This window comes from Triplophysa rosa, linkage group LG5 (assembly GCF_024868665.1).
Source record: "Triplophysa rosa linkage group LG5, Trosa_1v2, whole genome shotgun sequence".
Lineage (NCBI taxonomy): Eukaryota > Metazoa > Chordata > Actinopteri > Cypriniformes > Nemacheilidae > Triplophysa > Triplophysa rosa.
The window spans coordinates 1,585,612-1,599,087 of NC_079894.1; the positions used below are offsets into that span (position 1 = coordinate 1,585,612).

The 13,476-nt window shown below is 43.0% G+C and overlaps 1 protein-coding gene and 1 pseudogene across 1 annotated transcript; both read right to left on the reverse strand.

Annotated features, from left to right (window-relative positions):
- Nucleotides 1–1,581: 1,581 nt before the first annotated feature.
- LOC130554151 (uncharacterized) lies at nucleotides 1,582–5,419 on the reverse strand. The gene has a single exon (XM_057333617.1). The coding sequence runs from the start codon at nucleotides 5,417–5,419 to the stop codon at nucleotides 2,192–2,194; it is 3,228 nt and encodes a 1,075-aa protein (XP_057189600.1). The 3' UTR covers nucleotides 1,582–2,191.
- A 30-nt stretch (nucleotides 5,420–5,449) lies between these two features.
- On the reverse strand, nucleotides 5,450–6,730 carry LOC130554195 (uncharacterized; annotated as a pseudogene).
- Between the last annotated feature and the right edge of the window lie 6,746 nt (nucleotides 6,731–13,476).

A 13,476-nucleotide genomic window follows, 5' to 3' on the forward strand; every position in this document is an offset into this window, starting at 1 on the left:
ACTACTTCATTCTTTGGGTTTTTTACTGGCAGTGGCTTAGACGTGTTTTGGGCGACTTGTTCGGTTGGGGGTTCTACTATAGTTATCTTCATTACAGCTTTTTTTATCTTTGCCTGTCTGGTCTACCCCTAGAACAAGGTAAAATGCTCCTGTGTCACTGCCAGAGCCTGTTCTTGTGGTCAGGGACAAGGTGAGTGGATTCTGGGTTTTACTATAATCTCTCTGCAGTGAAATATCTATTGTAGTTTGCCCTATGGTTACTGCCCAATTATCAGGCCTCCAGTATCCTGTATATGCTACTACATTGGTCCATGTGGGACACCATTCCCCTAGGGTGGGCCTGTTATTATTCTTACAATTCCTGTTCATGTCCCTGTCCATACACATGTATACATCGTATCCTCTCCATGAGCTATTTCTTCCCCCACAATTGACTACTGCACATAAATCAAATGTAAACGATGTTGTACTCTGTCTTACGTATTCCACCTTCAAACTCTCACACTGGCTAGGGCTCCCCGTTGTCACTGCTCTCTTATGCTTACTGTGTGTTGATCTTGCTACATTATTTTCTTGACTGTGTTCTATCCCAAAAACAATTCCCACTACTGTCACTGCTATTATGCCTACAATTCCCAATAATTTCCAGTTTTCCCACAGTCTCATCTTGTCTTTGAGTACACCCTCTCTAGAGATACTTTAAAATACACACACAATGTAATGTGCAATGAATAAAAATGCAAAATCTTAAAACACACCTATAGGAAATCACACTAAAACACTTGAAAGAAGCCTTAAAACATAATTAAACACATTAAACTTAACCTTAGAAAATCTTAAAAATCCAAATCTACTCAAAGTTAATTGATTATAATGAATATATGGTTATTGTTATGTCCACGTACTTGAATACTTCACTGAGTATTCTTTGTACTTTTTGAAAGCCTAGTCTATCCAATCCACACCCCAGATGCACTGTTTACTTTATTGGCCACGCACCAATCTCTCATGTGTTGTAGGCTGGCTCTGAAACAGTCATATGTTGGAAATTCGTAACAATAATCTTTGGTTATTAAATGGAAGACAATCCTGTCTTCCTCTTGAGTTACTGCACACTCACCAGGTTTTTTCCTCTGCTCCTTCACTTTGTCAGTGCCATATCTCTGTTTGAATTATTTAGCAATCCCTGCACCATATGCACAATCAGCACTTACACAATGAGCTAGGGGTTCGTTTTGTGCACTCAAGAATATGTCACCTGTTTTATGAATCAATTGTACACAATTTTTGTTAGCTGTTTCTGATCCCTGTTTCTCTTGAGTATCAACTCCCCTCTCTTGGACCTGAGTCCTCAGGTCCACAAGAGTGTCGGACAGCGACCTAGAAGGAGGATCACAAGCAACACAAGAGGTTAAATGAAACCAGGTGTCTCCTTTCCCTTGAAGCTGCACACAATGGGAAGTCCTGGCGGTCACTCTACACGGCTGTGACCAACGTGGTTCAGTCCACTTCCTGCGAAAGGTCTTCAGTCTAACCCAGCCAGACGGGACGGGAGTGACCGGGTCTTTGATGGCGTCACTGGTAACCTGACGGGAAAAGGAAGTAATCAAGGCAGTTAGTTTGTCAAAGTACACAGTGTGTGAAAGGGGTTGTACCGCATCAGGGAACAGTGCGGTGGCTGGTCCGGGAAACTGTCGACCTGTAAGCAATTCAAAAGGGGTAAAACCTGAGATCCTGTTGACAGAGGAATGAATAGACATGAGAGCAATGGGTAAAGCTGACAGCCAGTTCAATTTAGTCTGTGCACAGATTTTAGCCAATTTCAATTTAATCGTCAGGTTCAGGAATTCAACCTATCCCTGGCTAGCTGGATGGTAAATGGCACCATATGCATGAGTCAGGCCCAGGGCATGCTCCACCATCTTAAGGTGTTCATTCTTGAAATGGCTGCCGTTGTCAGATCTGATCCTATGGGGAAACCCATAGTGTGGGATGTAATGGTTGATCAGGCATTTAATGACTGAAGTGCTATCTTCCCTACCGACAGGGTATGCTTCAGGCCAGCCAGTGAAATAGTCTATTACAACGAGTAGGTAACGTTTACCGTGAACTTTGACGAGCATGTCTGTAAAGTCAACAACAATTTCCTCACCTGGGCCAGAGGTGATAGGGAAAAATCCTTTGCTGGGTTTCAGGCTTGGTTTGACATTATATTCTTGACATATGTCACATTCAGAAACATGGCCTGAGACCATGGCCGGCAGAAATGGATGCCACCAGTGCTCCAGGGCCCGCAACATTTGCTTACCATTGACATGACCAAAACCATGTACTTGTCGTAACACAGATCCAGACAGAGAACAAGGCAATGCCGGACGTCCGTCTGGCATTGCCACAGGCCATCTTCAGCCTGAGTAGCTCCGTTCCGTGACCATACAGAGTGTTCCTCCAGGCCAGACTCCAATTGTTCCTTAATCAGGTAGTCCCTAGTAAAGCTGGGTAAGAGATCACAGCTATCCCTATCAGACCTGAGAAGAGACTGTGAGGGAATGTACCCAGCTACAGTTTTGGCAGCCAGATCAGCTGCGTTGTTTCCATCAGTGATAGGGGAATCACTTTTGGAATGTCCTGGACATTTAATAACGGCTACCTCTTTGGGTATCATCAGGGCCTCTAGAAGGTCCCTGGCTTCACATGCATGTGTAATTGGTCGACCTGTTGATGTGGTGAACCCACATCTCTGCCATAGGGGCAATTCCACGTGGACAGCTGTTACAACATATGCGGAATCGGAATATATGTTCACACGGGTCTCACCAGCGTAGTTGAGGGCTTTTGTTACTGCTATCATTTCAGCTCTTTGTGCTGACTGTTTTCCTTCCAATTTCCCTGACTCCCTGGTCATGAAATTACTTCCTTGCTGTTCCACCACGGCATAGGCTGCTTTCAGACTGCCATCCTGTGCCCTAAAGCAACAACCATCTGTAAACAGTGTCGTTACTGCTGGCGGTGCTGTGAGAGGTGTGGCGGATAGGTCTGCCCTTACTTTGGATGCTCGCTCAGTGAGAGGTGCACAGTCATGTGGTGCACCATCAGACATCAAATCAGCCATGTTAATACCCTCGTGTGTGTAAGTGAGGTTAGGGCTGGTCAAAACTTTCGCTATTCTGCGCTGACGTAGTGGGGAAAATGTGAATGAGGCAGAGTTGACAAATGACATAACGGAATGTGTGGTGAGCACTGTTAGGGGGTGGCCCATGACAATGTGGGAAGTTTTGTGCACAATCTTTGCTAATCCAGCGACAAAACGGGCACAAAGTGGTTGTTTTTGTTCTACACTATCCAAAAGCACACTTGCATACATCAGCACTTTTCTTGTACTCTGAACCTTTTGAAATAGTACACCATGAGCACTGGACCCTGATTCTGAGGCATCCAGGAAAAATGGAAGTTCATAGTTGGCACAATTCAGGTGTGCTGCATTAGCCAATTGTGTTTTCAGATCAATAAACGCTCGCTCAGCCTCTTGTGTGCAGTTTAGGTCTGCTTTCAAATTTTTCATGCCATGTTCTTTTATTAACTGTCTGAGGGGCGTGGTCAAAGAGACATACATGGGAATGTAGTGCCTACTAAATCCTGTGAGTCCTAGAAATGACAACATGACTTTTACTACCATAGGCTTTGGGTGGCTAAGGATGCCCTGTCGCTGACCTCCTGTTAACGTTGATCCCTGTGCTGTGATCAAGTGACCTAAAAATGTAACACAAGGTCTGCATGTTTGCAGCTTATCCTTGCTCACCTTGAAGCCAGACTTGTATAACTGTAGTAACACCAGTTTGGTCGCCTCTAGGCAGGCCTGTTCAGTTGTGGTTGCCAGTAACAGGTCATCTACATACATGATCAGAACACAGTTCTCGGGCAAACTACAGTCCTGTAGCTGCTGTTTTAAAACATGATTGAAAATGCCAGGGGACAAAATGAAACCCTGTGGCAGTCTGTTATAGGAATACTGGCAGCCCCTGTATGTAAAAGCCAAACATGCTTTGCAATCCTCTGCGATTGGAATACAGAAAAAAGCATTTGCCAAATCGATGCATGTAAACCATTGGTGTGCTGGAGTCAGTGTAGACAGCGCTATGTATGGGTTTGGCACCGTCATTGTAGGTGTTGCTACAATGGAGTTGATGTTACGTAAATCATGCACCAGTCTGTACTTCTTGGTGCCTGGTTTAGGCACTGGGAAAATTGGTGTGTTCCAATTGGACCTATAAGGGGTTATCACTCCCTTATCAATCAGTCCAGAAACAGTGGTGGCCACACCTTCTTCTGCTTCTGGTTTGTTGCGGTACTGAGGGACCCAAATGGGTGTGGTGGTGGTCAATTCGAAGCTAACAGGTTTGATGTTGCAAAACCCAACATCTGTTGGTCCCTGGGACCATAGCTCGTTTGGTAATGACTCTATCAGGCCTTCTGCTCCCTCAGCATCTGTCTGCTCCCTACCATGACACCTTGAAATCTGTTTGTGTGTTAACACCCCTGTGTCTTCAGTCTGTCCTTTCACCCAATAGGCCTGCTGTGTTTGGGAATACAGGATACCCCACTTTCCAGTGGGTTCCCAATCGTTGGTTGCTAATAATCTCTTAGTCATGTTGCCTAGCTCCCTAGCCTCGTGTTTTGGATGTAGTGCCATAGAAATGTGTGGTACAGCAGTGTCTGACATTTCATACCATTTCATCTGTTCCTCAGTTAAATCAACTGGTGCCACTACTCCTTCCTTTCCTACCATGAGGCCAGATCCTTTTAGCACCCATTTGGTGCCCTCTATGTCTTGAAAGATATCTTGGTAGTGGGTGGTGTCATTCCTGTCATAAAATAACGTGCAATGTAATGGGTCGATGAGTGGTAGAAATATGTCAATGTTTGTGATCCACTGGCGATGTTCATTGTACAGTGACACAACACTATTGGGGGCTACACTGTGATCTAGCTCCACCCAATATATATCTGCATCCTCCTGTTCTCCACAGGTGGTCAACATCCACTGGCTGTCTGTAGTGTGACCTGACAGAGAGCAATTTGTTTCCACACCGTCTGGGAATCTTACTATTACTCCCTCAGCGGAACATAGTATACTAGCTCCTAATTTAATCAATAAATCTCTGCCTAGAAGGGGGATGGGAGCATTGCAAGAGTACAGAAACGAGTGCGACAATGTCTGATTGGCGACTTTCACTCTCAACAATTTGGTCATAGGCCATTTTTCCACCCCACCAGAGAACCCCATTACTCCCACTGTGCGATTTGTCAGATCACTATTATCAATTGTGCCCTTAGTTACAGTAGAGTATGTGGCCCCAGTGTCCACCAGAGCATGTAGTGGTCGATCACTCACCACTATCTGCATGAGAGGTTCGGCCATTCCTCTCACGGTGGTTCTCTGTTGGCCCCTTCAACATTCCTCCGCCCCACCCTCCGGGCCCCATGTTGGGTGCATAGGCGCCTGTAGGTTGGAGGGTGACGGGAAGTGTTGCCCCGGGTTGTGTGGGGTCTGTGGTCCCCTGCCCTGACCACCGGAACCACCTCCTCGGGGACCCCATTCCCCCGCAGGTGGACCGCTGTATTGGCCTTGAGTCTGTGACCCATTTCGTGGACAATTCCTTGCCCAATGTCCATTTTCACCGCACATGTAACATTGTGTCCCGCTCTGCCCCCCTCTCCCTCGTCCTCCCTGTCTGCCTCTGTTTCCTCTCCAGTGGGATCCCTGCCTGTGGTTTGTTCCTTGGCCCCATGGTGGGGTCATGTGCTGCTGTACTTGTGGTGGTCCCCCGAAGGGTGAACCACTATATGGGGGCCCTTCATATGGATCTCTGGGGTGGTCATGCTGTGGCATTTGTCTAGCCTTTTTTGTCACACCTTCACCCTTTGCTTTTTCTAACTGTAGCTTTAACAGCTGTGCCTTTACCTTATCAAGCTCTTCCTCTTCCTTAGTGGTCTTATCGACTGCCCTGTCAGTGTGGTGCACCAGGTGCCTTTCCCACACGTCGTTACTGGCTACTGGGATGTCTGGGTTATTTTACATTGCTTGTTTTACTCCATTAGGGGCGCCTGTCATTACTGCTGTTCTAAATATGTCTCGTATCACGGGGTTGTTTAAACTGTTTTCCTCCACCATTTGTTCCCACTCAGCAGCACAACGGAAGTAATAGGCTGCTCCAGTCTCACCTGGTTTAATGCGGAATTTTATATTCTGGTACACAGTTGGTGGCACGGGATATAGTCGACGAAGAGTTTGGCTTACAGCAGTGCTTACTCTGGTAAATGGTGTCTCATTTGCAACATACGTAGTATTTGCATCGAGCTCTAAATTTTGCATTTGTGAGGCTGTCAATATCTGTCCCAACAGGCACCTTAAATCACCCAAAGCCAATACAGTCCCATGGCTTAGCGCTGTTAATTTGCTCAGCCATCTGCTCCCTCCTGCTGTTATTGGTGGCAATTTACTGGCTAGGGCTGTCATATCACTATGTGACCAGGGTTGGTACTGGTGGTTCCCACCTGGTCTGTGCATCAAGGGGGCCTGCATTTGGGGCAAAATTAGTTGCACACTCTGTTCCAACCAATGGTATCCTTCTTGATAATCCACACTGCCCTGTCCATGTCTACCAATGTGTGAGGCAATATTCCCTGTTTGGCTTCTCAATCTACGAGCTATTGGTTCGTCCACTATCATTTCCCCTTTAATCTCAACTTTTACTGATTCCGATTGTCCATGTGGGCTAGAAACATTCAAACATTCTTTCCTGCACTAAGTGCTGTAGCTGTCAATGCTACTCTGGTCCACATACGCAATTTTTTCGTAAGCTCTTCTCCTTCACCTATGCGTCTGCTTGCTTTATACCACTTCACTTTATCTTTTTCTTCCTGATGTCTTTGTAACCTACAATGTGCTCTTCTCTCCATGACTCTAATTTTGGGTGTTAGAGGAATCTTCACTTTTTCTTTACTGTCCCACCCATAATCAACACATAATGCCTCCCAACATTTATTAATTTCTTTCTGCCAACATTTTGCCACTGCACCACTACTGGCGGACACCCGTATTCATCACATTCCTTCTGAAATTCGGCCATTTTACTCACAAATTCTATTCACAGTTTGCAAAAATTATACAGTATCCATTTTTCACACAGTTAAGTCACTTTTCACATTAATTTTCACATCAGCAATTGCATTCGCTTTAAAAACATTCAAACATATAAGACAATTTTGGAATATTCCTTTATGAGTTCGCCGACTCAAAGGGATTTATTTCACCCTGGCCTTTTTCGTCCCAGACGCTATTACCACAATGCAATTTATGAGTTCCAAACTCAAGGGTTTTTGATTACCCTGGCCTTTTTTGTCCCAGACGCGATTACCACAACGCACAAAATACCAGGAACTTCAATTCCTCTCGGGGATCTCTAATCACCCGCTATTGAGACCCAGTCTCCAATTTCTTCAATTCTTATACTATTACTTTTCAAATCTGATTTCTCAAACTTCTTTTTATAGTTTACTTTTACTTACTCGGAATGTTCATCAAATTCAACACAGCAATTTAGGTATATTCAATAGCAGAATTTTGAATAAACAGGCTTCTGCTTACCTTTTATCTGTAGGTCGACCTGTGTGTTGAACCTGAATCCGTTCCGATTCTCCAACGAAATTGGCAAAAGATGCCTTCGTCTCTCGTCAAATCACGTTCGGGGTCACCAATTGTTGGACTTAATGGTCAGTCCTGCATGTTCAAAAATTTGCACAGAGACGTTCTCCAAAATTAAACAGAAGTTTTATTATCAGATGTAAAAAGGGTAACAAAGCTTTGGGTTGTCAGTCACTCTCCACACTCTCTCAAAAGCCAACCACCCTCAGCACACATGTCAATAGCATTTATAGGTATGTATCGCCGTTCTATTTTCTGTTCCTCTTTTCTTGTCTCTGGGCAGATCCTTTCCATGGCAACCAATCAGGACAGCAACATTACCGTTGCCTCCCTTCTGACTCCATCTCTTCTTGTATCTATGAAAAACACTTGCACAACACAGGATGTTCTCTGTGGTTTCAACCCCCACCTTCTCTCTTTCTCTTACACCAATGTTTTTCCACTCCATGCTCTAACATTATTTATATAAGCATTCCTGTAACCTTTAATAAGTAAAAATTAAACATAATCATTAATAGAGTAAAAGTAATAAAAGTAACAGAAAGCAATCAGTATATTTTCCACATTACTAAATACCTCCTATCGTTTTAAATCTATCAGACTATTACACACTGAGATTATGAGCATCTATGTGTCAAAACAGAAACACAGAAACGTTACCGCCCGCAGTGGTGAGAAGTGGAGATCCTTGGATGGTTGAGCACGGCGGCGAGGACGGAGGATAGGACACCAGCGGAGAGGAGAAGTCTTTAGGCGCTTGGATACCTCACTCCGCCCGAGTACCGTGCAGGAAGTCCGGAAGATGATTCCGGCGAGGACGAACTGCTTCGGTCCTCCAGAGGAAGGCTGACTGCAGGCGGCGAGCGACGGGTGGGACGCCCACGGGAATTGCCAACGACAAGCGAAGGGTCGAGGGGACAGGTGAGATGAACTAGACTAGGATTACTGTGACTAGGACTAGAACGAGACAATAAACTTCGTCAGCCGTGCCACAGCAATGTCTGGGTCAGTCTGAACAGGCTTATACGAGCAACGGTCAGACAACAGACGTGAGACACTGAGGGAATGAAAGGGAGAACATAACGAGATGGAAAGGATTGGCAGGTGTGGGGTAATTACGGGAATGAGTGCTTAATGAGTAATGTGTCAACAGGCGTGTAGGTGCGGGGTAGCCTAAGGAGACACGAGGGCGGGGTGAAAAACGCAGACACCGAGCACGCGGTCAGCCAACGACTCTCCACATGCCCGACAACAACAACACAACCCACGTGCAGATAACACCCCGACCAGACCAAGACCGTGACACTATGTGTTCACCTGGAGCTCATTCTGAAAGCCGTCTGAAAACTTTCACCAAAAGATTGGCCCATTTAATGTTTTTACATTACACTTTGAAAATGTCAGAGCTTCAGAGTGACATGAAAATTGATTATTTCATAAATATTGACAATATTGGTCGGTCACATTAAAGTGTATGTTAAGTTACTGAATGACCTACATTATTCATTTGGCAAAATCTTGTACTTTAAATTCAATGCAAGACTCATAAATTAAAATTGTTGCTGCTCCCATTGAGCTCAGCGTGTGCTCCCTTTAAGCTTGTTCACATTATGTAAATACTTTATAAACAGACTTTGAATATTCACTGATGGTTGTCACTTGAAGTTCATCTTTATAAAATGATTCATAAGTGATTTTTGCAGCATTAAGATGAAAAGTGGCATGTTGTCTACACAAAGAGGGAGCCATCAGAAACCTGTCATATCTGACTAAGAAAATATAAATAAGTTCATATCCATTTAATAAGCTACATAATTGTGACCCTGTCTGTGAAACCCAGCAAAGTCATTATTGTGATTTACTCTTTTGTACATAAAATCATCCAACACATAATGTAAGAACATTCTCTTTGTTTCAACCATGGGTACCAAACCATGCCTTGAAACCACCCAGCATTTTGGGCTGAAATAACAGAGCATATGATGATTGGGTTTGTCTCTTTTTGCCCTGTGGCGTAGTTTAAATTGAATTGAAATGCTTTGTTTCAATGAATCTTAGTCCTTCTCTGAAATTAATTGTGAATGTGTTTTAATTGATGTGTTTTTGTATACTTGTGTTATTATGTTTTGATTTATTACAATTAACTATTGTTCCTGTTAGTATTATTATTCGGGAGTATTAATGGGAGTCTATGGCAGCTCTATGAACCGTACATAGGAAAATTATTAAATTTGGCACACTGTTAGTGGTGGTCCTCAGTAGTTATGTGACCAATTATGGGGTCTCTAGCTCTCACTCTATAGTGCCACCAGCAGTTCAAATATGCACTTTTCAAACGGCTGTAACTTTTGAACCCATTGATGCACAAAAACTCTACTTGGCACACGACATGCACTCCTCACGCTCATCGCATTCCACGTGTTGCTTGAAGAGTACAGTATTGTGTTTTTTCGCGTCTAGTCCTAGAAATTGTGACCGATTGTCATGAAAATTGGCTCAGACTATCTTTGGACTGAGCTGCACAGACGTGACCCAAAAGAATATAACTTTTTGTCATAGTTCAAAAGTTATGAGGTCGCAAACTTTTCAAAGTTGACCCAAAAATGTATTGGAGTCTGTATCTTGGCCATTCTTCGATCTATTGGTACGAGACTTTGTACGCTTCATCGACAAGGACTGGGGGTCAATGCAAAAATGGGGAACAGCACCACCTATGGGTCGCGAGATTTGAAAAATGGCTATTTCTGATCATTACTTTTGAAATGTTCCTTGGGTTGTGCCGGATCGGGTGATTATGATTATGTCACGATTGGATGATCGGCCTGTCCGCCATTTTGAAATTTGTCATAAATTGCTTTATCTTTTAAAACTCGTGACGTATCGGCATTTAATTTACGTATTATTGAATTAGTGTCCCGAACATGCCTGCGACGCTAAAAGACAGCGCCACATAGCTTTCTCGTCTCGAACTATTCTGAGTAACGTTTTGTGCACTACTATGCAAAATGGTCTTCTTGAGTTCATTCCCACCTATATGCCTCTGTTTCTCAAATACATAGTATTTATTTTATTTCTGCTCTAAAACGCGTTTCAGCATCTTCGCTACTCCCAGCTCTCACACATCTGCTCAGGATCTCTGACACTTTGTAGAAGCTCCGTCGTGCAGTTTGCTGTACCGAATGCCTGGCGTTAAAGAACGTTGTGGGTTCAAATCCCTCCTAGTGCATTAGTTGTACTTGTGGATGAAGTCAGCAATTTAATCGCAGTCTTACTCTGATCTCCACCTGAGGGCGCCATTTTGTTCTTCTGTTTTTGTGTTTTAGTCAAGGACTCCATATCCCATCATGCATGTCAATGTCAATTTTATTTATATAGCACTATTAAACACAACCATGCGTTGACCAATGTTCTGCACATAAAAACAGTTCAAATAAGACAATACAAAATAATTACTAAAAGAAAACAATACAATAAAAGTAGTCAATGATAAAATGCCAGATCAAAAAGGTACGTTTTCAACATGGATTTAAAAACAGATATTGAAGATGCAGATCTAATACAGAGGGGCAGAGCATTCCACAGTCTAGGTGCAGAAACTGAGAAAGCGCGGTCACCTTTGTCTTAAGTTCTAAGTTGTCGATCGTTGTTTAATGTCATGCATCATGGTACCCTTGTGATCTTGGATGTACCTGTTACCGGTTTCTCTTGTGTTTTTGGATTACGCTGTGGACGTTATGTTACTCTTTGGACTTTGTTCAAATGATTATACTGCATTTGGATCCGCTACCTGTTTTCCCTTGCCCAGCCCAGCACGTAACAGAATGATCAATCAACAATGGATCCAGCAGTCCGTTTGGCCCATCTTTGCCAAGGTGGTAATTCCCTCGAGGACCATACAGATACTGGATTGTGTGTTAATTGATCTGTTTTGTGATAGTCTTGATCATTATCAACAGGGATGCACATAAGTGGTGCGCAGGTGCGCATGCGCGACCAAAATTAAAAATGCGCTCTGTAAATAAGTTTAGAACGCTCATTTGCGTACTGACATGGTTGAAACCTTTTGATGCACAATCACTGTTTTAGACCGACTAAATGTAATACTGGATAAGATTTCAGATACTCTGTGAATGTCTGGAACTGCGCTGCGCTGCACGTCTACCAAAACACCGCTTCTCTTAAACTTTCTAAAAGGACAAGCTGTTTAAACTTGACACTTGCACGCAGCTTGTGTTTCTCTATGCTATACAAAAACCTAGCTCCGCACCGCAAGTCTCCATGTGCGTTCGCGAGTGCACTTCCCAGCAACCTGCCAAAAACCAAAAAGGTTGTCGTTTTAGGTTTCAAAATTGATGTTGAAAATTAATATTTACTAATGTAAAAAGAAAAACAAGAAGAAATACATTATCATTGTATTTTAAGTGTACTTTAAAGTAATATAAATATGGTATTATCCCACTTTATTATTTTGTTTATTGTTCATTAAAAAGTAACTACTTTTTTACTTTTATTTTTAATAGGTAAATATAATTTGTTACACTATGTGCAATGTGAGTACCAAACCGAATCTCTAGGTGCTCTCTTGAGAACCAGATAGAAAAACTTATGTGCACCCCTAATTATCAATGCACAATCTCCCGTGATGGTCCTCGAGGGTCCTTGGCTCAGTTTAGGTCTATGCACTTTTATCTTGTGGTTCCATCTTCACAGTTGGTGAGGAGGAGGCTTCCTCCATGGGCTCCACTGGCCACACCACCACCTTGAGCAACTCTGAGGATTACCAGCCTGGTGTTTGTTGCACCCTCCACTCCTGTGTCTCTCAAGATGGCCGCCACGCCAAGACTTTCTGATCGTCACTATTTTCAAAACTACTACACAGTAATGAATATGACTTTTTTACAAAACAGTAATACAGTGAGTTCATGACAATGTTTTACATAAACTCTTTCCCCGCCATTGATGAGTTATCTCATCATTAAAAAAAAAACGTTCCCCGCCAAAGACGAATTATTACGGAAATCGGTGTTTGTACTGTTGTACAGCAGGTGGCGCTGTTACACACCTTTGGAAAAAGTACAGAAGTTCTCTGAACCTAGAACGCACGTATATATTTTATCTGTTTTTAATGATTGTTCTGAGTCAAATTTGGGTGGAGTCTTTGACCAAAAAATGTTAATTATCTCAGCTGTTTAATCAAAGTGATGCATTTTTGAAGAAACCTACCCACATCTAAGGGGTGACAAAAAAAGAACAAATGAAGATAGAAGAATACAGTTTCTTTTTTTAAAAGCAGAGACTCTGTTCTTTCATTTGATATATTGTTTGTCCATAAATTAATTACAGAAAATGTACCGTGAGCCATCAAAATTTAGTGAAAATGTTAAAAAAAAAAACGCTGGCGCAGGCTGGCAACTTTTTTTTTTAAAAGGCTGGCGGGGAAAGAGTTAAAGTAACCAATAAAAAGTTACTTGATCTAAAAAAAGCATATTACTATTAAAACTGTCCAAAGAGTCTGTTTATTTTCTGCAGCAGAGGAGATCTCAGATACATGTTTATCATGAAGTCTGATAGACATGTGCTTGAGGTGGAGTAGATTGGTGATTACAGATACGATCCACTGGATCTAAGAACGGGAAAACAAGAAGTTGCAGTAAGTATATGTATTCCTGTCAGGTTCACTACCATCAAAAATGATTGACAATTCGCATACAGTTTAGATTGGTGGTATGGTTCTTTTCTGGGCAAGCGCAGCGATAACCCCCCTTAGGGTA

Bases quoted from the DNA above. Each gene is read 5' to 3' on its own strand.
- LOC130554151 (XM_057333617.1), bottom strand. From the start codon at position 5,419: ATGGCCGAACCTCTCATGCAGATAGTGGTGAGTGATCGACCACTACAT.